The 27295-nt window shown below is 36.7% G+C and overlaps 1 protein-coding gene across 1 annotated transcript; it reads left to right on the top strand.

Annotated features, from left to right (window-relative positions):
* LOC126370524 (uncharacterized) lies at window positions 1-24013 on the top strand. The gene is made up of 2 exons (XM_050015401.1): window positions 1-177; window positions 20049-24013. Exons 1-2 carry the CDS (start codon window positions 169-171, stop codon window positions 23220-23222), a joined length of 3183 nt encoding a protein of 1060 aa, XP_049871358.1. The 5' UTR covers window positions 1-168; the 3' UTR covers window positions 23223-24013.
* The last annotated feature ends 3282 nt before the right edge of the window (window positions 24014-27295 follow it).

Below are 27295 nucleotides of genomic sequence, written 5' to 3'. Positions count from 1 at the left end.
GTTAGACGGTCGTGTTAGCGCGCGATATATATCTCAGTATAATCACGAATATATTTATGTCTCGTACGTACTTACATGTATAGAGGATTAGATGTGAAATGTACTGTGAAGTGACACTCTGTGCGGTTTGATGTATGTTTGTGAGGAAGATATTCGCAAGAAGCATTCATGATTCAGGTTAGTTTGTTTTATTATAAGAATTGTTTTATTAATCCCGAAGAAGATTTATGGTCTTTTGTGATATTTTAAGATTTTAGTTCAAACATAAAATAACCTTTTTATCTTATTGGATATTTTGAAAAAAATGAAAACTTTGATGTGATAAAACTTTGTTTTAAGATCGATTTCAAAAATATAACCCGCGTACTCAAATATTTTTGCTAAAAATGTTACCAGATATACCTATAAAAGATTTTTCAATAACAAAAGTGCTAACGTCATTATATTACACGACAAAATAGGTACTTACTTGTACTTTAATAATAGATTAAGCAACTGTAAGCAATCAACGGATATTGTATTAATTGAATGTCCAAAACATGTAGGTAGCACAGTGGGCAATTGAAGTGTCGTTTCATTAATTACAGATAGGTAAATCTATTCATTAAAAATATTGCGAAGACACGCAGAAGGCCCATTATTCATTTCTTACCTTCATACAGCCTTTTATATAAATAATAACATTTAGATTTATGATTATTGTTTGTTTTAATATTCTAAATTCAAATAACACATAAAATTATAAGCCATCCACGCGAAACATTAAAAAATTGAGTTACACTTTTATATGTGACACGTAAGTGTAGCCGTAATTCAAGAATTTATGGGTTATTTAATAATTTTTCCCGTTTTGAAATGAAAAAAGAAATATAAGAATGTAGGTTATGCTCAGTTAAAAAACAAATTAGATTTTATTAGCTAACTGCCGTTTTATACCTATTATTTTCTTAAAATTGGTACCTTTCATGTAGGTAAGCATTTGACCACAATCTCATCTTGAAGTGGTCGAGAGTGGGACATGCTTACCTAGAAAGTGTCTATTCACCCACCTTGAAGGTCCAGGTCATATTTTTTTGAACAGACTCGCTGGCAGCAATTCCTGATCAAAAAGATTACAACAATAGCAAGATTAGCAAGAACAATAACAGGAACACACAATAGTATAAGCTAAAGAAGGCAAAAACTGGAAAAGGAATGAGACATAAGCAAGGTAAAAACTAGTAAATAGTTAACGATTAGCACGACACCTCTACCAATTATTTCTTTGACTTGATTTGACTTGGCATATTATAATAATATCTGTTGCCCATATATGTCTTAATAACTAATGTATCCGTTTTCGATGTCCTTCTTTTACTTATACCTAATCTGTCTCGTTTTTCAAGCAGCCCACATCGAAATTGAACATTTGAGCGCAAAAAAAACTTAATAATATGGCTAGAGTAATCAGATCGTAGGTACGATCCCGACGACCATATTGTCATATTGCGACGTATTGCCATAGAGGCAGCCCATCCGTTCGCGACAACAAACACATCAGAACCCCGATACTGACTCCGGCGGCGTGGTCGAAAATTTCCCTCATTCAGCGCTTACCGCCATCGACCCACTAGGGTCGATTCAATCTTTCAAATATCGTCCTCTCAGACGACGCCCTGAGCCGAGGTTCGCGCCCAACTAGGCACCCTCAGGCCTGTTGTCTTAAATTTTGTACCGGGTTAGAGCCCTCAGGGTTGCCCATTCGTACAAGTAGTTAATGCCATTTTCGGTAAATCTACAATTAATCACGTCAAAAAAATATAATTTGACACGTCAGATTTTTTACAGAAGCGATTGCCAATCTGACCTTTCACCCCAAAGGGAAAACCAGGTTCAGTTCTCCATATCACTGATTATTTTTCGCCTATTTTCCTTTTATATTGCAACTAGATTCTTGGAAATATTATTCCTCACTTTTCCTCCGAGATGTGGCGGTCATCTCTATCACTCACCTCCACTTATCATCATGTCCTGGACTGGTTTATATCAAAGTAACCAAGTCAGACTGATTAGTCTGAGCTCTTCAACATTTTTATAGGTACATCTGAAGGAAACCAGATGTGTATTGTTGTAATGTAAACAGTAACAAATAGGTTAGGTTATACATCGATGAAGCTCGATTAATGGTTGTTGAAGTAAGTTGTCTATCTTCACGCCCGTCTACTATGGGTTAGCTACACTGCTATAAATCTCATAACATGATTATGATTTTAAATTCTAGTTTTTTCAACATAATTATATTCTTCTATCGTGTGGATTGTAAGGTGGATGACCAACCTCAGTAACACTGGTATCACTGTCATTATTGAGTCACCAAAGACCCCTGACATAGCTCATGTAACGACTACGCATTTACGTCAGTAAATAGTAATCGGAACCAACGGGTTAACATGTCTTCCGACGCACGGATCATCCTAATCCGTGATCCAGTGGTTGAGCGTTCGAATCCCCATGGAGACAATCAGTAAATCGCTTTGTGATCCCTAGTTTGCTTAGGACATGGCAGGCTCATCGCCTTATGTGTGTTGAAACGAAGCTTGTACGTTAAACTTGCGGTCCTGGCTACTATTTACCTACGTAAATATGTAGTCGTTACATGAACCCAGGGGTCTTTGGCCTAATAGTAACCCGGACATCAGGGTTGATGAGGTCGGTCATTTATCTCACAACCCACATGAGAGAAATGAAAAATTTTTGGAAGTCTCTAAACAGACTCCGTACACAATCGATCAATCAATCAATCAATAATACTTTATTGCACAACGACATAATTATACACAGGACATAATCATACGAATAAAAATAAGCACAATAGCACAAGTCGGCCGGAGCAAAGAAAATCGGTCCTGGTGGGTTACAAAGATGATGCGGACATTTCAGTGTGAGTGTGGAGTAGCTCCGCAGACCATGTCCTTGAAGCCTGCGGGAGGACTTGACGAGCGCGTCCGCCCGTGCTATTGCCGAGGCAGCATTTTGGGCTGACAAATTATAAATTACGATGTTCGACTTGTCATCGACACGAAAGAAGAAGTAACCTGCGCCTATCATGAAAAGACCATTTCACAATCATGACGTTCCCACTAATAGGGGCCTAGTGTCTTTATTATACCTACAATATCGTATATAAACAACAGATGTCTATCTGTTTAGTCTATCGAGTGATGTCAACAAAGCGTTAGCTAAACCTAAGCTCCGCCTCCAAGCTAGGTTATCTGTTGACTAGGTACTAATTACTTTAAGTGCATCATTTCCTGAATTTGTTTAAAAAGCAAATAGGTAGGTATAGAACAGTTTGTATCTATTAAACTTCATTGTCTGATTAAACTTCATTGTACTGATGTGACTACAAGTTGTTTTGGAAATATTCCCGGTGATATCCTAGAAATGCGTTTCGGATGTACGTGACTGTTCAAAAGGAGGAGGAATATTTAGAATTTGCTTACAGAACTATCTTCTTCACTTTCAAGCTAACCTTTTTTAGCGTTGGTAAATGCGTCACGCATACCATGCCGCTCAGGGGGACAACGTGGTTAAATGGGACTCTCCGGGTGAAGACATGTGGTATACCCACTAAAACCCAACGGTGTTCCTGCTTGCACCAATTGGCGAGATAACTTTTAAGCTAACCTAACCTGAGCGTCATATTATCTTGTGTCGAGACAGGTTTTATATCGCCCCCGGCTATCGGCAGCAGGTTTCAGAACTAATACTGTCACGTCTTAGCATAAAGGTGTATGCGCAAGAGGCTTTCGACATCCAACTTAACTATAAACTATCACGTATAACAACAACTTGACATATCATCACGCCTGTATCCCTGAAGTGGTAGGCAGAAGTTTATACCTAGTACACCCCCTCCTCGTCAGTTTTACAAGTTTTTGTCACGAATAATTTGAACTAAACATTTTTTAATATTTAGAAGACTTAAACTCTATAGCAGAAAATCATACTTAAAATCTAAGCCTATACTTTGATGCCAATGAAATTCCCATCTATATAAAAATACTTACATAAAAAATGTATCTCCGTCTGTCTGTCTAAAGCATGTGACCTACAGAGATATGTCGTACCTAGGGATGTAGCCATCATACTGTGAGGGCCATCAATCAGGTTCTCGTATGTTATGATGCTATATTTTGAGAGACTTTGAAAAAAGTCGTGACCCGTGAGCACCAATTTATCCTTTACCCGATTATTTAGTTCTAAGTAACTGAGCAAACTTGATTTCAAATTCAGTATCAAACTTTGTGTTTGTAATAGTTATAAATAAAGCATTAAAATATAGATGATCAGGAAATCTTGGGGGCTAAAAACGAATTACTTTAGTGTGGCCTTTTTAACTATGCTTCTCTCCAACCCCTTCCCAACCCTGATCAGATAGCGATAAAAATTGCGGAAATTTTTTTTCAGCTATCAGTCCTAGATTCCAACAACAAGCGTGACTTTAAGTTGTCTTCAAACAAGCTCTAAGGCTCTACACACCCCGAAAAGAACTACAGGCATATGTTACCTAAGGTCTGATGATCTTACTAAGGCCTGTCAATTGTTTTTCAGTCTATTTTGAACTTTAAGTAAATATTGAGTGTTAGGTTATGTAAGGTTGGGTTCCGTTGTTCATTCAAGCGTTTTGCCCGCGGCGATCAGCGGCAGCAATGGCATTATGTTCTTCGTATAAATGCAGACATCTGCTTCCAATTCTAACTGAAAATTCTACAACATTCTATTGTCACTGAAGAAATAATGATACTAGATGTTTTACTGTATACATAAAGTATAAATAGTTAGATAATATAAATAAATGTTGTATAATACTGAAATATAAACGAATGTGTTGCTATAATGACCCATACATACATGAACTCACACTTATTTCCCACCGGGGTAAGCAGAGAGTATGGAATTCCATTTGTTTTGATCCTGACACACTTCTCTTGCTTCCACCATATTCATCAATCCTTTCATACACGCACGCCGTTTCAAAGTAGATCGTACTAAAATACATAATAACGGGTAATACCGCGTTCCGATATCAAATACATAAACAAGCGAAAAAGAAAGAGGGTAGACAGATATGTCTGCCCGTAGAAAATTATGGATCTACCTACTCCACTCCAATCTCATCAGTCATCCCGTGATCATGGCTAGAAATATCGGGAGCTTCATATCCGTGCTTTAAACGCGGTAAGAACCTGTTATTATGCGTTTTAATTGTGGTAATAACCGCGTAAACGTACTTAACTTTTTCTAAAGATATGTCCTATTTGGTCAATGTACGTCCTTCTAGGTCTTCCTCTGCCAGCCCTACCGTCAACCATCGCCTTATATACCACTTTCGTAATCCTATTATCATTCATCCGCTCTACGCGACATAACAACATAACATGCTGTAATACACACATCATTAGAAACTTCAATTTGTGACAAAACAATGATTTGATTTACTTATATTATTTACTGTATAATTAAATACCCATTATTTTTTATGCAGCAAATAGACAATAACATGTGTATTATTTATTACGAAGTGGGCTCCTTTTCAATTAGAATTTATTCGTTACGAATATAGTTACGTCGTACGGAGTGTGAAGGACCTGGAAGATCAATGTTTATTGTAACTCATTTGTTGATCTTAATTTTGTTTGTTAGTCACAAAGAATGGTTATACGTATAATATACATAAACTACTTACATTTAAATATTTAAGCCACATTAAAAAAAACGTAAGATTGCATACATAGACACATCAGATACCGCACATTGAAAGAAATTTCGGAAGGAAAAATAGATAGGAAACGAGGAAGGGGTAGAAGGAGGATAAATTGGCTGGATAATATTAAGAAATGGACTGAAAATAAGGACGCAGCCGCGCTCTCCAGACTGGCTCAGAATAGGGAAGGCTTTGCGGTGGTGGTCACCGACGCCCGATAGCGCATAGCAATTTTAGAAGAAGAAGAAAAACTTATATTTAGTGTACATAATCGTCTAAACTTGCAATATTTTTTTTATCTCCAAGCTATGTATTATATTAACAATAAGTTTAAAGGAAACAAACCCATAAAAATTCAGTCAAAATTCTACATGAAGCAACTCTGGATATTCCTAGTTGACCTACCTGTTACTGGCCTAGCTACAAATAAAAATTTACTTTCTAAAATCACTCCTAAACGAAAGCCATTTAAACCCAAGCTAACAATTATTATTAATAATGTTAATCTATCTCCCGTGTTGACTTCTGCCCATCCCTAGTCAGGCATGAAGGGCAAGACACAAGTGAAGAGAACAGCTCGTAATTAAATCTGCAAGATTTGACCACGCCCAGGGCCCAGAACTTGCAACTTGCAACTTGCGACTTGCAGACGGATGTTCGTGGTCACGACTTGCACAACTTACCGGAACAGGGGTTAATGAAGTCACGGTACCTACATACTTCACGGATTTGTGAATCATGAAGGTTTAAAGGTATTATGTATGAGTTATATTAATATTGCGCGTTGCACGACGCTTTAGTATATGGTAGGCGTAGATTTTATAGCTCTTGGGAACAGAAGTTGTGAGATTTAACATTAGTCGATGTACTTATATCCAAAGGGAAGGTGTCTTATAGTGCTAAATATATACATATATTTTTTTAATATAACTATCCAAAAACAAGCGAAAGAAATGGTAAATATATAGTAATTTTTTTGCAAGATCTGTGGTCAAATAATTAAAAGTTTCCAGATATACTTACAGCCAGGCCACTTATAATCACACTTCATCATCATCAGCCCATTAACGTCCTCACTGCTGGGGCACGGGCCTTCCCTATGGATGGATAGGGAGATCGGGCCTTTAACCATCACGCGGGCCCAGTGCGGATTGATGGTTATTAACGACTGCTAATGCAGCCGGGACCAACGGCTTAACGTGCCTTCCGAAGCACGGAGGAGCTCGAGATGAAAACTTTTTTTTTTGTGGTCACCCATCCTATGACCGGCCTTTGCGAAAGTAGCTTTACTTCAAAAATCGCAGACCGATCGCGTTAACCGCTGCGCCACCGAGCTCCTCACACTTGATACCTATTTGTTACCCAACTGCGGCAAAGAAAAAAGGAGGGTTATGTGTTTAACCGCTATGTTTATATTTAAGTGCTAAAATCGAAGCGATGAACCATTTTACAGAAGAAGCGAGATAAGAAAATGTCAATCTATATCAAACATAAAACAAATACATACATAAACTCAGGCCGGTAATTCCTAATGGGGTGGGCAGAGCCACAATTATAGACAACTTGCAGCCACTGTTGATAGGTACGAAGTCCTAAGATGGATTTGATGAACCTTATGGTGAAGAGATCAGCACATAGTCCATAAAAACAAAGAAGACACATACTATAACAGACAACGAATGAAAAGGATTATTTTAAGATTAACAAAAACCAGATTAATACGGACAATATAACATACTTAAATACATACCGGGATCAGATCCAGGATGTAAGAAAGAAATGCCAAGTCAAGAGAACTCTAAACCGGCGATCATGCATAAAGTCTTTCATGAGAATGGAAGAAAGGAGAGTGCAGGTGTATCCTATGATCTTGACGATGAGTAGAATTCCGTGGTCTCTGCCTACCCCAACAGGAAATAGGCGTGATCGTATGTATGTAACCTAACTTAACCTAGTTGTGACATATTGTGTGTATTAAGATTTGCCATGGACGGTATCACAACTTGGTGGGAGTGAAGCAGATGTCCACGTTTGCATTGTAAACGTAATACCATCAGTCGCCGGGTATGTTTAAGTCCCACCTAATAGGAAGCGAGCACAGTAACCGGGCACAAACCCTGAAGCCACGTGATATTAAATGAAAAAGTCAACCAATCGTGGTATCGATCACTACAAAACATTCCCAAAACGTGCTACGCGACATCTGTGAGCTAAAAACTTTAAAGAAAAAGCGAAAAATAACACAAACTCTCTCTCAAATGAAACCAGAAGTATCTTTAGCTGACCTTCTAACAAGGGTCCCACGCTTTTTCCACTGTTGAAAAACCCATCGCCACAGGCCTCGGCCGTATAATGCAATATAATATTCTGTATACCCTCCATTACATCCCCGTTGGATTATTGAAATAAATCGTTACTCATCAGCAAAATGCATAGCTTGCGAGACCACCATTAGCCAGATTGGGTCGGCCCGGAACTTTTACACAGCTTTTCCTTATAAACAGCTGGAAGGTCCAGGAGGATATTCGTTGAGGCGAAGTAGGTTTTTAGGCGAATTTCTGGCTATTGAACTTTGTGTTCTGCCATAAGTAGATACTTTGCATTGCGTTGCAAAATATTGCAATCATTAGTAACATTTTTGAAACAAAGTGATTAAGTACATGTATATAACATACTCGTATAAGCTCACGACTATATCCGAATAAAGGTAGTCACCCACACCTGAGCATTATGTTCGTGAGCGGTCTCGTCATCTATAATGACCGGGCCAATTGGGTTAGTGAAAACTGCACTTTAGATAAATTAGAACATAAAACGTAAAAGTTTTTTAGTTCTTTAATTTGTACTTAGTACATTATAAAGTAAAGAAATTAAAAAAGTGTCACAAAAGTTGGTTTAAAATGGACTTTATACAACTCAAACTTTTTTTTTGGATCAAATTGAAATAGTCACATAATAAGTTTTGCTATTCAATCCGCTAAATGTAAATTAATAGGTTTTTAATTAAAAAAAAACTACGCGGTTTCATCATTTGCATACTTTACATTTCATTTTGGCTCTACAGACTCACATTTAGCTACAGCTAGCGCCATCTCGTTTGAAATCAGAGTACTAATATTTTTAACCATAGGAAAAACTGTTAAGTGTGCAAATATTTGGATCTGTGATTTGGACGAATAATGTGTATTTATTATTGAATCAAATTATGAAACTCAAATTATAGGCTTTGAAATAAACCTAGTATAAAAAGTATAGGTACTCAAAAATCGAATCCCAGTAGAAATCAATAATCGAATAAACTGTGCTTACTAAAAGTTTTCAATGAAGCAGGTATTGACTAATATTTATAGATAGTATCTAAATCGATTAGGCAATAATTCAGACGGCAACACGGGCTAACGAAGAGAAACAATCGATTCTAATGACAATAACAATATCGATTCGCCTACACAACCGTATTCGGAATCGATTTTATTGATCCGATGAGCCGTACGAGCGACTGACAGTGACATGATTTGGCAACTTGTTGCTTAACTGGGGAATTGATTCGTGTTTTAGAAACAGTGCACACCAGCTAGCTCCTGCGGGGTAGATAGAGTCACTAGCTAACATAAAATAACTCGCAGCAACACTAGTCCTAAGATAAACGTAACATAACATCACGCTCGATTCCTCGAAGGGGTAGGGAAAGGTGTATAATACAAGGTCAAAATGTCACCGAGAGGCCGAGCATTTTGCTCAAATCAATCAAGCCAACTAGAGTTGACTTTTATGACTAAGTACGCTTAGGAATGATATGACCAACGGCTAAACACGGAATCATGTTACTTTTTAGGATAATCAGGTGATTCAAGTGTCAAGACTGAGAAATTGCCGCTAATTAAAATACTGATCTGTCTTTATTTAATTTATTATTTAAATAATCACGCACCGAACGTTATGACCATTTCCGAAAAAAGTCGAGTATTGATATTGTCTATTTATTTACCAAAAAATAAATTTTGAAAGTTCGCTTGCCTATAATTAATTATTACATTTTGGTTTAATAAAAACTTCTATTTTGTATAATAGATTATCTACTTATTCAATTTTTACCAACCTTAACAAAGTTCTTATTGACTCCGCTCGGACTCATCTAAAGACAAGTTGTCCATGGACATAAATCTTTTGTAGTAAGACTGATAATGTTTAGCTAAGTGATTGCCATTTGCGGCAAATCTCCAAATAAGTCACGTTAAAAAAATCAAGGATATAGAACGCCTTGGGAATATCTAACAATCTTCTTCTTCTATCGTCTGGCTTGTGACGTGAATTACCAATCCCATCAACCCTGGTGTCATGGTTATTATTAAGCCGCCAAAGGCACCTGACGTGGCTTAAGTAACGACTACGTATTTACATCAGTAAGTAGTAACCGCGACCAACGGCTTAACGTGCCAAAACAACATGGCTTAATGTAATTTTTTTGATTTATTTAACTTTCCTGACACCTCAAAATCAGCCATTAGACCTTGTTACATCGATTAATGGGTTCCCTCATCAATTCTCTCGTATTTGGCGCTCACTTCGCTTGTCTTTAAAACTCAATTATATTCGGTCAAAAATTCACCTTGAAAATTGAAAATCAATCGATCAACGCGTCAATCAATCAATGACATAAATAAATATAATAATAAGTAAATGTAGTTTTTACGGATTGCTTGCGTAACTTTTATGTACAATGTAAAATCATGAGCTCAATTTTCAATGGCTAACGTTGAGGTCTTAGCGTGGTATTAATAAACTAACCTCAGTTTTGAGACTGCCCTCAAAAACATGTCAATGTGTGTTCTTAAAACAGGGACTTGAGCATGATCTTGACGGCAGTCTCAGCTGAGATTAGTTTATCAATACCACCCTAAGTCGATGCGATATTTTTTTGACATAAAGTGACATGTCAATCCTAATATTTATGACTGTCAGTGTGGATTGTCATAATTGTTTGCAACTTGGCTATGGCCCCTGATGTATCTATCTAAATAAACACTAATCTGCCTATACGAAACTTTAAATTTTTGATACAACTATAAGCAAATTTAATAATACATACATGCATAATCTGCCAATAATAATCCTTAATGGGGGTAAGTACAGCCACAAGTAACATAAGATAACTTGCAGCCAGTCTTTATAGGAAGTCCTAAGATAGATATACCGAACCTTGAGGTGACAAGTCATCGCATGTTGTATGGTCACTTATGCGTGTGACGATTGTATCAGTGGGTGGGTCGCATGTCATTTGTGCAGTTTGTGTAAAATGGGTCACAATCCCTCTATCGGCTAATACGACACGCCCGTAATGGTAAGCAACTGAACACGATGTATGTTATTTATCCGATCCTTGCCCAGCATAGAATCAATACAATTAATAGTAGTACAATTAATGCTATAAATAAACTAAATGAACTATTTTCCCCCTAGAGTGAAAATAAAACCCATTTTACACAACCTGCACAAATGACATGCGACCCACCCACCGATACAATCGTCACACGCATAAATTACAAACGCCACGCAAAATTACAAACGCCACGCAAAATTATAAACGCCATGCAAAATTATAATTGGCCGGGCAAAATTATTAGGTGCAAAGTTGTATTATTGCTCGAAGGGCCATGGGCGTGCAGTGAGATATCTGATGGGTACGCTCACATGACAGGGTAAGGGATGACTCGAGTGATAGAAACCTCACTGGCTTGCCTCTTATTTAATTGAAGAGAAATTGCTAGGTCTGTTTACCATTGTCTAGGAGAAGCACCTGTGCCTTAATACCTACTTATAGTTTGTAATACGCTACTTGACTACCTAGACAAATGAGATACTTTTTATAAATTGTCAAAACGAAAGTTTTCTTTGGAGTTCGTATGGAAATACTGTCCCGTGACGTCATCAATAAAAACGGTCAAGCGTCGTACGGTCACGAGCATTAATGTATACACTTTGGTACCATATCACATTAACTTTTTGACAAATTGAACTGTAAGTCTCACTAAATGTCAAATATGTTAGTGCGACAGAGTCCTAAAGTGGGTACATTATATTGCTCATGAATGTACTCATTGTTACTTAATTCATTAATAAAATTCGGATAAAAGTCGAAAAGTAAAATTAGATTGATTTTTGATAATCTTAGACTAGCTTTTATTTCTAGATTCGTATTTAATATATTTATCTTTGACTCAGTCAAATACCCCATTTCAAACATCATCATCAATTTAAGAGCCACGCTCTTATCGGTGCAGCATTTTCCATGCTACTTTTTTAGGGAAAAATAGGGCAGTGGTTTTCCTATTTAAATACTATGAATTAAAAAAAGTACCCAAGCTTATAAATGTACTTCATCACTTTTCCTGATAAATTGTATGTTTACCTTTGTTGTGCCCGTATTAGTTTATCATTATTTTATTAAAAAGTTTTTTGACGGAATATCATCTAATTTTATTTATAGGTACTTAAGCAATTGTGATATTATAATACAACTAGGTGTAAACTTTCCGCGGCGTGGATTTCGGTTATCGCGCGTGTCATGTTTTTTCTATCCCCTCAGGGGATTATTATCGAGATAAAAACTATGTATTATGTTGTTCCTTAGGTCTAAAACTATCTCCATACAAGTCTAAATCGGTTCAGCTGTTTAAGCGTGAAAAGGTAACAGAGAGATAAGAGTTCCTTTGCATTTATTTATAGTATTAGTATGGATAATACATACAGGGTGTTAGTGACGTAGTAACGAAAACTTTGAGGGATTCAATTCATTATTTTGAGTTGATCGTAAAGATATGGAACTGAAAATAATAATAAAAACCTACCTAGTAATATCATTAATATGTATTTGCCTTCGATGCTTGGCACAAAACATTAAAAAAAATAAAAACGGCAAATACTAAACTCTTAGAAAGTGATAATAAATAAGACAAAAATACATTATAATAGCACTCAAAGACCTACCACTGACCACGTGTTCTAAAAACTTCCAACCTGACCTTTGTCCTTTTTGTTCTTTGTTTGAATTTTAAAAAAGCAATTGTTTTCGTCAAACGTCGAACGCGCAACAAAAGACGCTTATCACTAGGGTAGCCTTACCTATTGTCGGAATCGACGCCAGTCGTAATATCTTCATTTACCTTTATCTTCATGTTTCACATACGGTCACCCTCAAAGGGACCGACCGTAATCCTTAGAAAACCAATATTGTTCTAATATAAATTGTGAATTTTTAAAAAGTAAAACATTTCGCTTGTTGTTGTAGAATTGTATGCCCATTATTAGAATTATTACCTTTCTGTGAATTTCACGGAAGGTTTTGTTAGATATTTATGACGCGTGGGTTTTTTGTAACAATTGTTAAAACGTTTAAAGCACTCGTTACAAAATCTTACTACTTTAGACGAAAGTACAAATTTTAAATTTTTAAATTGGGAATACAAATAGATACAGGGAACAGAACTAATGTATTTTTTTTTTAGTTTGATGACAAACTAGACTGTAAAAGGAAAATAATATAATTTACTAATTCGAATTGAGACTTTTCCGAGACAGACAAAATATCGCTAATCGACCTTTGTTCGGCCAAGTAGTTAATGCCATCTGCGGTAAATCTACAATAAGTCACGTCAAAAAAAAGCTTATCGATCACAGGTACTTGAGATGGTAAACTACTCCATAGTAAAACAAAAGAAACACCATAAACGCTATAAAAGGAAGGAAACAAGATTAACCGACTTAAGTAATGTAAATAAGGTGCCGCGACAGATTATCGTCACCTCGGGCGTCGAATTTCCAAAATATCTCTTTCACCTTATATCTTTAATAGACTGATTACACTAAGAGGATTAAAAACTACGGGTGTAAAATAATAAAAATTACCTCAGCTTTTTTTTATTTGGTGTTGGAAGTATTTGCTGACAGTCTTTTGTTTGTCAGGTAAAGAAAGAGTCAAGGGTTAGTTTCATCCCCACTCTGTAGATGTCGGACAGTCGGCTTCCTTCATGTCACAAGGTTAGTCTTGACCCGGTCGGCAAAGCGTTTTGATCTATTTCACAAGTGTCCTTTGCTAGTTATTGGCAACTTTTTGCAAGTAGAAAGATTTAGTTGCCCTGCGGCAGTTGCGAGCTACTTTTCTGAGTTGTGCTACGGAGGTGTTTTTTTTAGTGATTTATCAAAATTCACATGTCGCTATTTGGATTATTCTGTGACAATGTGTGAAAACTTCAATGACAGTTTAATGAAACTGACCCAATTCGTGAAGCGCTGGTGGGAGGATGATTATCAAAAGGTTCGTTTAAAATCACCTGTTACGCTTATTTAAATAATAACTACTTTTAAAATTACAATCTTCATTACAGCCCAATAATGAAAATAATTTCCAAAAACTGCCGACGCTGTAACTCCATATCAGCAGTTTTGTCCGCAATATAATTATTCGAAAACACGTTTCAATTTAAACTTCTTGTTCATTATGAAAAAGCTCCGTACACACAAACAGTCCAGCTATAATTAGAGATTTAATCAGCCATTAGAAACCGAGATGTTCGATTATATTAATACCAGTTTTCTTGTTTTATTTTGAGTGTCACACCCACAAAACGCGATCGATTGACCTCTGGCTTATCCAATTATTATTTAATACCCATAACGACGCCACGAGGCGCCTTAAGCCGAGATTAAGATAAAGCCGGACGAACCATACTTGTCCACACTATATCATTACCTATATTAAAGTTAAGCGATCGCCCAGAGAGGATAATTTCGTTAAATCTAAATTGTATCAACCTTTAATGGGGAAAACGGCTAAACGACCGGTGTCTTTGTACATAATAAACGTGTAACACAACAAGGCATTAAGTAAAATGTCGTATATAATAGTAAGTAACCACATGTTTGATGTTATAATGGCGGTTTGAGTTTCCAATTTAGCTCGGTCTATCATCGTAGAGTAATAGTACTTAGTTTTTCAAGTTGCATTGCACGTGTGGCTATGCTATTAGGCCTTAGGTAGGTATTTTATTGGTTCAGAATAAAGCCTCCTTTCAAATACAGGTGTAATTTTTTTTCATCTAACACTTTAAAAGCGAAACGGGAAAGCTGGCGAAGAGTGGGTGAATATACTCCTTTTTTACTACAAAGGTAAAATCTTGAATTTTATCCGTGAATATAAGTAATGATTGTAATCGTAAGTATGTAATTGTTTTATGTAAAAACAGTACCCATTTTCTAATAAGTCTTTTGCTGCACCTGTTACTAGGAGACAAAAAGTATTTGAATTTCTGTCAGCGTTATTGCGAAAAAGTATTTAATTATAACCTCTCGTACAATCCTCAAATTACCAAAAAAACTTACTTAGTTTATAGAACAGTGATTCATGACATAAAGTGCGTTAATCAAATTAATAGACACACAGAAACGGCCACCCACGCGCTATGATCCATTGTTAAACGAACGACAAATATTGATACAATCGCCGTGTTTGATGTCGACATTGTATGAATGTATGCATGATAGAGACTCTCATTGATAGGTGAAGAGAAATGTTTTTGTACGGATCCAAATTTGTTGTCGATGGCATGACAAATACTGGCTCATGTAACGTATTTCGTACTAATACACATAATATCCACCACACGACACGATTCATTTATAACAAACATCAGAAAGAAAAATTTAAAGGAAGAGCGGAAGGCCTAGAGAACCTAGGAGAACATTTATGAAACAAATAAAAGAAAAGGTTCAAAGGAGCTCGGTGGCGCAGCGGTTAACGCGCTCGGTCTGCGATTGTTGAAGTTAAGCAACTTTCGCAAAGGCCGGTCATAGGATGGGTGACCACAAAAAAAGTTTTCATCTCGAGCTCCTCCGTGCTTCGGAAGGCACGTTAAGCTGTTGGTCCCGCCTGCATTAGCAGTCGTTAATAACCATCAATCCGCACTGGGCCCGCGTGATGGTTTAATGCCCGATCTACCTATCCATCCATAGGGAAGGCCCGTGCCCCAGCAGTGGGGACGTTAATGGGCTGATGATGAAAAAGAAAAGGTGCAGGTCGTGTGGTATCAGGAGGCGAAGAATTTGGCGGGAAGAAGAGAGGAATGGCGATTACTCCACCGACAAGAGCGCAGCTCTTTAATAAAGAGAGAGAGAGACAATATATTTTTAGTCGCTTTCCCGCTGGTCTAACGATTTGCAGTTAATTATATTCGTAGAAAATTGGAAACAACGGGAACTTCATAGCGTTTTTTAAACTTTATAAACTTTATAACGAAAACCTTGTAAACTAAGTACATATTACAATGTTGCTTATCATATTCCCTCGGACAATCCATAAAAGTAGGGTAAAGCTAATTGTAATCATCTCCCTCATAGCGATATACACTTCTCAGTGAAGTTAAATGTTTAGTAAGGATTGTCAGAAAAATATTAAAATATGAGTAAGTACAGAACCCATACTATAGGTATGTGGAATAAAAAATAAAACACGCTTCAAAAAAATCGTTCTAAAAATATATATTATATTATGTTCTAAACGTTTCGCCCCTTCCTTTTTGATGCGAAAAGCGAAGGATTGGAAGTGCGTTTGTCTGTTTTTCCAATTTGTTATAACCTGGGAGTCTTCAAGGCTAGAGTGAATAGGCATTTGATAGGTAAGCGTGATCCACCCTACACCATATCGACACTTACCATCAGGTGATATTGTGGTCAAACGCGAGCCTATATCATTTAAGAAGTAAAATAAAAATGAAATCCAAGTTAACTTATGAATTGTTGAACAAAAATTCCTCTCTGGCTTATTAAGTTAAGAAATGGATTTGTAGCGACTAGTTTAGTTCTGCCTTTAATTATTGCATAGTGAAATAGACAATCGCAGGTTTTTTTTAATGGATGATAATAGGTGACCATTTGATTTTGGGTATTCAAGGTTTCTTAAACCGCTAAGTAGCAACTTAGTGTGATTCGCACACTTTGCTCTTTATAATGGAGCGACATAAAAGTGTAAGTTCAGAAATGCCCATGGTAATTAGTGAACGATTTGCGATTCGCAGTCACGGTGTTTATCTAGTTACGGACCCCGCTAGTTGCGAACCACCGGCAACTAATTATTAGGTAGGACGCTAAGCTAGACTGCGTTGGAACTTTAGCGCAAGTAAATCTTAGCATTAGTACTTGTTGTTAGACAAGTGTGTTCAATAATAATCATTCATTTCGTCGCTTATATCGCTAAGTGATGTATCTGAATTTTTTGGCGAATCTGATTTTCACCTTTCGATACATCAGATTACCACGATCAGAGTTTTCAATAATCAGGAGTAGCCATGGTAGCCCAGTTGGTAGAACACTTGCCTCTCACTTTGAGGTCGCAGGTTTGAATCCAGCCTAAACCAATGATATGGCCGAATTTGTTTTCGAATTCATGTTTGGATCATAAATGATTATCACGTGCTCAGCACTGAAGGAAAACTTCGTGAGGAAACTCACGTACCCGAGAAATGCATTTACGGAGGTATGTGACCTAACCTGTATTGGGCTGGTTTTCCCTTCGCGGGTGTGGAAAGTCAGACAGGCAGTCGCTTCTATAAAAAACCGGACCTGTCAAACCTTCAGGTTAGGTACGCGGACCCTGTGAAAAACAGGATAATGCTAGGGAGATGAATCAGGGTTTTCATATTACCTACTTGTAGTTGACATTCCATCATCTTTTGATTTTTCTTCCGTTGTATAAGTAACCTTTTGCTTTTATGACAAAAATTCCGCTTTATTAGGTCAAATCTACATAGGTAGATAATTTTCGTCGACTATTATTAAGTACTTATGTCAAATTTCCAAAATTCAAAAAGTAAACATCCTATTACATAAGACCATTTTACTAAAAGTTTATCAAAAATAACGTCCTTAAGCAAACTCCAAATCAAACACGCGTAAGCGGCGCGTCCGTGCGTGCGATTGTTTATCGTCCGCAGAGATTTCCCATAAGAAAAACTCGTCTGGCGGCGTTTGCGCATGTTTAAAGCCGTCATTAAGCAAATGGCAATGCCTTGTGCACTGCACTGTACTCAGACCAGTTTGCTTACTTCATGTATCATGCCTGAACAATATGGCATGTCACGACAGCGAGCCAACGGAAAAAGAAGAAGAAAAAAAAGAAAAACGATCATCGCGAAATGCACTTTTTAAACGCCTGTTCCTGACGACTTTAAACGAAGGCTGTAAGGTGTAGTTCTGTTGCCGTTCTTTAAAAAAAAGTCGTGAATTATGTCCGCTTGTCCATTGCTTTGCCAGTAGGCGTGGGTCAGATACAAGTATACAACTCCGATTTCAAGTTTGCATTCCGTTTGTTGCAAAATATGCTCTTTTACTTACGTGCTAAGACAATTGCGCCGCCACATAAATCTTGGCCGGTCAACCACCTCGGCTTAACATAACTTTGGACGATTTTTTGTGACGTACTGGTTTTTTGCTCGAGTCTGTTGACAATTACTTGAGAGGTTCCCACAGTCATATTGATTGCCTTATAAGAGTTCTAAAAATAAAACATGTTAAATAGTCACGGTCATAATTTTGTACCTAGATTATTTCTATTGGTTGATAAGATAGGTAAAATTATTTATGGTACCTAAGTTTTATTAAACATGTACCTAACAGGATTTCATTAAACGATAACGTCGATAAATGAATACATAAATAGTTGACCTATTCAAAAAGGCGTCGGTAAAGAATGCCCAAACACATATCACGTCGCAAATTATTATGTCACACTCTCGTAAAATGGAGTCATTCTGCATAAAATTCAATTTCGTTCCAAAATTACACACGTATTTCAAGAGACGTGTTATTTAATAAAAATACTCGCATGAGTACGTCGACGAACGCTGTGATTGGTCGACGACGGCCTTAACCGTGGCGCCTGCGCACACGATCCACATACTTAACGATGACATCTGCTAAAATACACCAGTCACAAAGTAAACCCATTTATACAAAAAAATATGAAAATATTATTACCTTTAATCGACTTATAAGTCGACTTCACATAACGTAATTGATAGACCTCATTAAACTGACATCTGCCTCGAAACATAATAATCGTACCAAGAAACGTCTACAACCATTTAAATTGGTGACAATTACAAAAATGATATCCAACAAAACGACTTAAAACATAAAAAAGCTCAATTTATAATCTTTTGTAAGTACACGAAATTGCTTTTTGAAACGGTCTATAATTTCGTCCCGGCTTTATGGAACGTGTATTTTTCTTAAACGACACTTTATTATCCCTGTGTTTATCCTCTTGTGGCATTAGAAACGGAATCTTTTCGTTGTAATTGCCAGTTTTTGGGTGAAATTGCCCCCGACGCGGTAAATGCCGGGGTAATTTCCACAGAAAGGGTAATGATACCCCACCCCGGCGCTTACACGGCATAATCGAGTGACAAACGATTTTGAAGGCGACAAGCGAGTCGGGCGAGCCAGTATCACGGCATCGTTAATCGTACATTCAATTTATTTTTTGTTCTCTTATTATTATTAATATAAGAAGTTTCTAAAGAATGTAGCTAGCTTAGATATTATAATGATTAGTAAGTATTATGGAAAAAGCTTCGTTAAATTTGATAAATTACTCACCCATCGTATGTTTGTACTACTACTAAGTAATGATAATGCAGTAGATGGGGAAGAAATAGCATTCAAAAATCTCTGCTCATTTTCAACAATGAGTAATAATTGGCTAGAATAAAATGTGAACTAATTTCATCATCTAAGTAATACCAGTCAACATTAAACTTCGTTTAGAGGAGTGGCCCCATTAACTGGAATTTAAGTTTGACAACGTGAGCCTCGAACAGACCAAATGAATAGCAATTTAGATTTCGGATTAAATCGTTCTGAACACGCGACACAACCACTTTTCTATTCTCGACTTGAGTCGAAACCGTCATTTTACACAATTTTACCCAATTGCTCTCCGTTCTCAGAATTAATTTGATATTAGCCTTTGAAAACGCAAGGTGTGGTTTTGTGTCGGCCCCAATAGTTATTTTGAAGAGGCATTTCAAACCAGTGTTTAGGGTTTGCTCTAGACTCGATAATCTTTTACGATTAGCTATACTCATTCATGGTAATTTGATTGAATGAAATGCTTAGTTTATAGCCTTGTTTATGATAATTAATGTGGTATGCAAATGTAACCTTTTTCAGATATTTGTAAATGCTACTATCTGGTAATATCATGTTGTCAAAATACGGTGAGATTAATTTTCGGTTTCTGTTGTTACAGGAATCTCAATCAAGTAACGCAGAAAGATGGAGCGGGCGAGGGCCAGAGCACAACTTGGCTCTGCAGCAGATCCTCAAGCTGCAAGAAGCCAGAGCCCTTCACAAGACTTCTCTTCTTCCAATCTACAAGAAGAACGGTCTGCCATCCCCGGGAGGTAGCCAGGACTACGACCAAAACAAGGAAAAGAAGCCAGACTATCCAGACTCAAGAACCATGGACCAACTGAAATTCGAAGCCGAGTTCCGTAGACTCATGGAACATAAAGACACCCGAAACGAAGAGTCAATAAAGTATTTCCAACATATGATGGAAGCTAAACAGCACTTTGAGTATTTGAAGAGTATTCAAGAACGGGAAACAAAGAATTGTTCACTAAAGGAGGATAGTATGGACGTGAAGAAAGAAGCTATGTCACCTAATGATCATAGGTCATCACCTGTACAAAACCACTCGCCTATGCACAGAGCATCATCAGCCGAAGCGTCACCTACTCATAGTATCCGCCTATCTACCTCATCCAGTCCTTTATCCACTACTAGTCCAATTAACTCATCTCCACTTAGTCATTTACAAAATATGCAACCCTTTGATTTCCGCAAACACAAAATTAACGATATAAGCGAAAAAGAAGATCCTAGAAAACTTAGTTATGATGTTCACTCAGCTGAAAAGGCTATGGATTTAATGAGAAGTCAGTTCTTAAACTTCCCTTTGCCAGGAAATTTGCCATTACCACCGATCTCAATGCCTTCTACCTTCAGCCACCCTGCAGCTATGGTAGCCGCTTTAAGTCAAAACCCAATGGGACTAGCGTCGTTACAAGCACTGCTTCCTCAAATGTCAGCAAAGCCGGTCGAAATTCCGGAAGATAAATCCAAAAACACTGCAAACAAAAGCAGAATGGACGAACTACGATCCGAAAGCGAAAATGTACTGAATTTAAGCAAGGATGCTTTTAATGAGGTAGCACATAACAATAGAAATATGATGTTAGGTAAATGTATAAGCCCACCTAAAAGACAATGGGGTGCGTCTCAAATGCCTCTAAACTTGGGTACGCATTTTATAAATCCCGCTACCGGAAAGAAGAGAGTACAATGCAATGTGTGTCTCAAAACATTTTGTGATAAAGGAGCCTTGAAAATTCACTTCTCAGCAGTACATCTCCGAGAAATGCACAAATGTACAGTCGAAGGATGCAGTATGATGTTTAGTTCAAGAAGATCTAGAAACAGACATAGTGCAAACCCTAACCCTAAATTGCATTCACCTCACCTCAGAAGAAAAATTTCGCCACATGATGGTAGAAGCGCTCAGGCCCACGTCTTGATACCTCCCCATGCGGCTGGGCTAGGCCTACCACCAGTAATGAACCCAATGCATCCATTTGGCTCATATCCTCTTATGAATCCACCACCAAATATGAGGCAATTTGCACCAAATGTTCCTTTAGATTTCAAACACAGCATGAACTTTTCGGAACCGAACCGAACTTTTATGAGAAGAGAGTCTGACTCAGATCGAGAGAAAGATCGAGATGGAAACATTGACCACGGTGATTCTGACGAGGATGATGGAATTGTGGTCGTTGCTGGAGATGATGACGAAGATGACGGTGATCACATGGATACCAGTGATTATTATTCTAACCTTAACAAGTCTTCAGGCTCAATAGATGACTCAGAAACAGATTATGATCAAAGAAGTGTTAGTGATAATAATGAAAATCACGATAAAAGAATAGAAGATGGCACATCGAGTCCCGAAGTTATGAAACGAAAAAGAAAAAACCTGAATCCAATTCGCGTACAAAACAATTATCATTCTGACAATGTAGATGATCAAATGTCCGAAGAAAAGCAGAATAACGGTGAAAACGAAGCATTAGATCTCAAAAGGGTAAAAACTGAAAGTGTAGAAAACCAACAAAATGTAGAAGAAAATCAAAAATTTGAAGAAAGTAAAGTGAAAGAAGAGCCTGTTGAAGATAAACAAGAATTATCGGAACCCAATCAAAATGCACAAGATTTACGCATCAAAGAGGAACCGATTGAAAAAATGGATTATAAAACCAGTGAAAAAATGCAAACAAATGACGAATATTCGTCCGAAAATGCGTTAAAACGACTGGAAAGCCTTTCTAAAGGAGATTTTCCTAATATGCTAAAACGAAATGATGCTTACAGTTCTATGGCACCTTATAATTTGTCTTTGGCAGAATCTATTGATTACTCTGATAGATCACCTGCATCGTCGGTGTCTAGTTATGACTGCAACACTGAAGAAACACATGGGCAAATTTTTGGTCACTTTGAAAGTGGCTTTTTCGTTAGCACCACTGATGTGCCGATAGATCAAGAAAACCCAAGAAAATGCTCTGTTTGTGGAAAGATGTTCCAAAATATGTATGTTTTGAAAACGCATTACCAAAACGCTCATTTGAAACTTATGTACAAGTGCAATACAGAAGGTTGTAGAGCAGCTTTCATGTCGAAAAGAAGTCGAGATCGACACAGCGCTAACGTAAACATACACAAAAAAATATTGTCCGAAGATTTACGAGTTAGAGATGAATCCCCTACAAAAATGATGGAAAAAGCTCGTGAACAAACCGAATTGATGGCGAAATTCAGTGACGATGAAAGAGCTGTACCTTACATTGAATCACACAAATATTATAGAGCTAAAGAAACTGACAAGGTCAAAAATCACATGAGCCCAATGCCTTTTGGATCTCCCTACCCACCTCTGCAGTTACCCGAAGCGTACTTAAACAACCGTGACATGTTTGCCCAACATCCTTTTCTTTTCACGCCTTTCGGTATGTTACCCAATTTTCCTCCAATCCCTTTAGGGTTTCTTCCTCCAGGGTTAAATGCTTTCGGCTGTCAAACTCAAAATTTCTCACCACCGATAACTCAAAAACTGCACTACTGTATAGAAGACGAGGCGCCGCGTCTAAATAAGGACGGCACATATCCGTGTAGGGGGTGCAGGGAGAACTTCAAAGACCTGTCCAGTCTAAAGCACCATTGTGAAACAGTTCACGCACAATCTTTGCATCGGTGTTCAGTGAGTGGTTGCAACGCTGCGTTCTTTTCTCGGACTAAAAGAAACATTCACTATGAGTCCCATATTTCACGAAGACAAAACGGCAGAATGAACCCTTCGTGACCTAAATAGAAGTCTAATTATCCAGTGCATTTGTGATGTTATATAGAATTACCAAATAGTCTAGGTAGGTTATTTAGTATTATGTAACACCAGTACCTTTCAATTCTCATAGATTAATGAAGAAAAGAGGTATGTGTTAATACGTAATTTGTAAATGTAGGTTAGAATTATCGGCTGAGCCATTTCGAACATGTTACTAGATAGTTTGACTAGTTGTAAAAAAGTTAACGAACTGCTATCGTAAAGTAAACTCTATACTTACTTACTTATATATCATAGTTTAATTGTGTAAAATCTCAACATTCCATAGTTATAATTGTGCAATAAATATATAAATACCTAAGTAAATAATTCTAAGCGATGTACAAAATCTGTGGCTTTTAAATTGAATACAGTAATTGATTTGATATATTTTTGAGTTTGTGATATTTATCTGCATTTAAGCGTTGTCTTGTTTACAATAATTAAAATATCAATGTTTCAATGGATAAAATGTAATGTAATTAATAATGAATGTAATAAAAACATGGTGTGTTGGACATTATAAAATCATATCTTGCTATTTTGGTGCTAAAATCTACCTTATTTTCACTTGTATAGGTTCAGCACTTTTTCTTGTACTTTTAATTATATTTAAAATATAAGTTGTGTGAGAATCCTGTGAATAATTTAAATGTTTAAGAACCAAAAAGTATTAAAATTATAAGATCGACTTAAAATTGTATAAACGTAGCATGTTATCCTTCCTTTTGCCAAACAATAATAAGTAATAAAATGTTTTGAAAAATAAATGTTTGATTGTTTCATTCCATTTATTCCGGTTTTACTTAAAATAATAAAAAACTATTTAAAAACAAACTAAGACGCTAACGTCCTTGAAATGGTTTTAAAACAGCTATGGCTACTTGCTTATAAAAGTTAAGTAGCTTACCTATCTAATGATAAATTATTTTTCCCTTTGCAAAACTATTGAGAGCGATTCCAAGAAAATACGTACGCACTCTTCGATCAATATTATAATCGAAGATTCGAAATATTAGCGCACTGTTCAAAATATTTGCACTTTATATCCTCTTAAGACCGAGATTTCCAGACACAATAGTTAAACAATGGGGTTTGGATTTATAAAGAACATTCGGTCTTAGGAGGATATGGTTTTTGATTGCAACTATAATATACAATACAGTTGCGAAAAATAGATAATAGTCTGAATAGGATAAACATAATACGTATACATAAGAACAATTTGTGGATCAAAACTACTTACATTAAGAAAATAATTCCTGAACAAAAAGTATATCGGTTTTATGATAGTTGTACCTACCTAGGAGGTATTTTCATTTGGCCAAAGTTGTTTGATGTTTGGAAATTAGAAACAGTTAAGACGAGAATGAAAAAAAAAAGCAACTTTCTATCACTCGTGGGAGTTTCAGCAAAGCCACTAATAATTACTTAATACGGTGAAGATACCGTATTCACAATTTAAGCACCTAAAAATATTTCCTCGTACAATGTTATTACCTTTAAGATGCCGACTTTTTAAGTACAAGCAAAGCAAAGGGCTCATTCTAAACAGCCAGAGGCAAGAAAAAAGGAAAAAAGTATAATACCAGAAGCTTCAGATAGCCCAATTGACGTGATTTATGAATTTCAAATAAGCTGCTTTACATTTTTGCGCTTTTCATGAAATCTTTGATCCCAAAGGGTTAAGTACCAAATTGAGAGGAAACATTGAATGAGGGGAGGAAAAAAATATTTACTGTACATTAAAATACATCTTAAGTTGAAAAAGGCGTTTGAAAGGATAATATTAAATATTTTGTTGAGTAATTTATGGATTGATGTAGAGTTGCTAGGTACAGTCAGTGTAATAACATATTTAAGTATACTTAACTGATTAGGGCAACTGGTTTCCTATTTTAGGGCACTATTGCAGGTACTACATCGCTGCATTTAATAGGTAAGCGCAGTCCATTTTCGGCCGTATTGTTGTCTTTTGTTCAATGATCATGAAATAATTTCTATAAGTTGGTTTACAAAAGAAAGACAGCGATATTGTAATGTAGTGTATAGTTTTAGTGAGACTTGTTCGAAAAAATACTTAGGTGAGTACTATTCCTTGAGATAGAGCGCCTTTTTAATGTCCCGCTGGATCTTTAAAACATTAGGTAAATACCTACTTTCGATCCCTCTTCTACTAACTTGCGTATATCCATGTGGTTTTGTGTCAAGCCGCGTTTTTGATGTACCTAAAGTAGGAACATTATACCAACAGTGTACAACAACAGTTCACCCCTTACGCTGTCGCCTGTGACATTTGAGTGTCACCTGACATTTGAAGTCGCGTGCGACATCGCTGTCACGACGTGACGTCGCGTGTGGCGGCGTCAGTAAATTTTTAAATTTCCATTATCGAACGTTCGAACAGACTAGGGAACTCGTACAAATTGATTTTATGTTTGTACGACTTCTGTTAGTTGGCGTGTTGACACTTAATTAGGGAAGGGACTAGTGTTTATAGCTCGTGTGTTGCTTGAGTCGATTATAGTTATAGGTAGATACAACTATAATATACATAAGACTAACTAGTCATTGACATGGACAAAATTAGAACTTATAAGGTCACAGACAATAAAGAAAAAATAGTCTATTTCGTGTTGCTTAATCATCTCGACAGGCCTAGCGACACTGTTTTTACTTCCGTTAACACTATCTAGTTATACTAAAGTGGGCTTGATATAAAATTAAGCGTATAATTATATATACATAATTCACTTTACAGTTTCATAGCGTAGGTGGCGTTAACGGAAGCCAAAGTATTTTGGCTAAACCCGCTGGCATACCTAATCGTGAAAATTAGCACAAGAAACTTTGCGTCTTATGTGATGTAGGTAGGTATTGTTAGGTACTTATTGCCAGTGGTGATTTTAATTTGTAACCGATAGAGAACACTCAGATGTTTGTTCTTTCTTAAAAACAATAAAAGACAAGAAGTAAGGGTAAGATGTAGACATGTTATTGTATTATGTTAGTCTATACTCTATCCAATTAGTAATTAATACCAAAAATCGTTGACCCAACAAATAATATGCTAGCTTATTGTAATGTAACCTACTATACATAACCGTCCTTCATAATAAATCAATTCATTCACCTCACCTCTCCCCTAATATTTCCACTCAAAATTCCTAAATTACCTCCTATGTCTGTAATAACCGCGATGGCTCCCTAAGAAGCCACACTCTCATTAACGCAGCGAAAAAAAAACGTTCTAGAAAGCCCCATTTCGAACTTTTCAAATTCAAATTCGGAACTCGTAAAGCCGCGGCCACGTTGGCATGCAAAATAAAAATAAACATAAATCTAACAGCAGCTTGTTGCCGGAGTTATGCGCTAGACTTTCGTCTTTTAGATTTTTCGTTTCTTTTAGATTTTCGTATCTATCTATAGCGATAGCTGAAAGCAACAACAGTGAGATAAGCTTCATTTGATCTGTTATCATACTGTTAATTTAACAGACATACCTACTTAGATTTCGTCTTCCTTAAAATTTAAGAATCTTGAAATTGGATCACCAATAGCTATAATAGGTATGTATCTAATTATTGTGTTAATAGGTACACTACTGTACTACTAACCTGGTAAAGAACAGCCTGTCCTGAGATAAATCCATGACACGATATTCAATCTTACAAGTGGTAACTAACAAAAATATTATTAAGATGTTTTAGGCGATTAAAGTGATAGATGTCCTATAGGACTACTTCCAAGATGGCGTCTGTAAACATTATAAACCAGCCTTTACACTCTCGCGTGACGATACTTTTTAAACATAGAACGCTCGTTCTTTTTGCGAATTAGAAGTGTTCTCTTCAAAACAAATTGCTGACAAGCAGCGGGACGTTCGAATTCTTATTTTGAATGCGCCAACCGCAGACTGGGTTTTGCCAATTTATAACAAAGCTATCTGAAATGATTTTGAATTGTATTTTCTTTGTGCTAAAGTAGCCTAAGATGAATAATGTAAGGTAGTTTTGTAGTGTTTTGAATTTAATTCGCAGTAGGTCGGATGC

Source organism: Pectinophora gossypiella, chromosome 11 (genome assembly GCF_024362695.1).
Source record: "Pectinophora gossypiella chromosome 11, ilPecGoss1.1, whole genome shotgun sequence".
NCBI lineage: Eukaryota > Metazoa > Arthropoda > Insecta > Lepidoptera > Gelechiidae > Pectinophora > Pectinophora gossypiella.
Note: the sequence above shows the minus strand (reverse complement) of the source record. Positions and strands in the feature narration are given on the sequence as shown.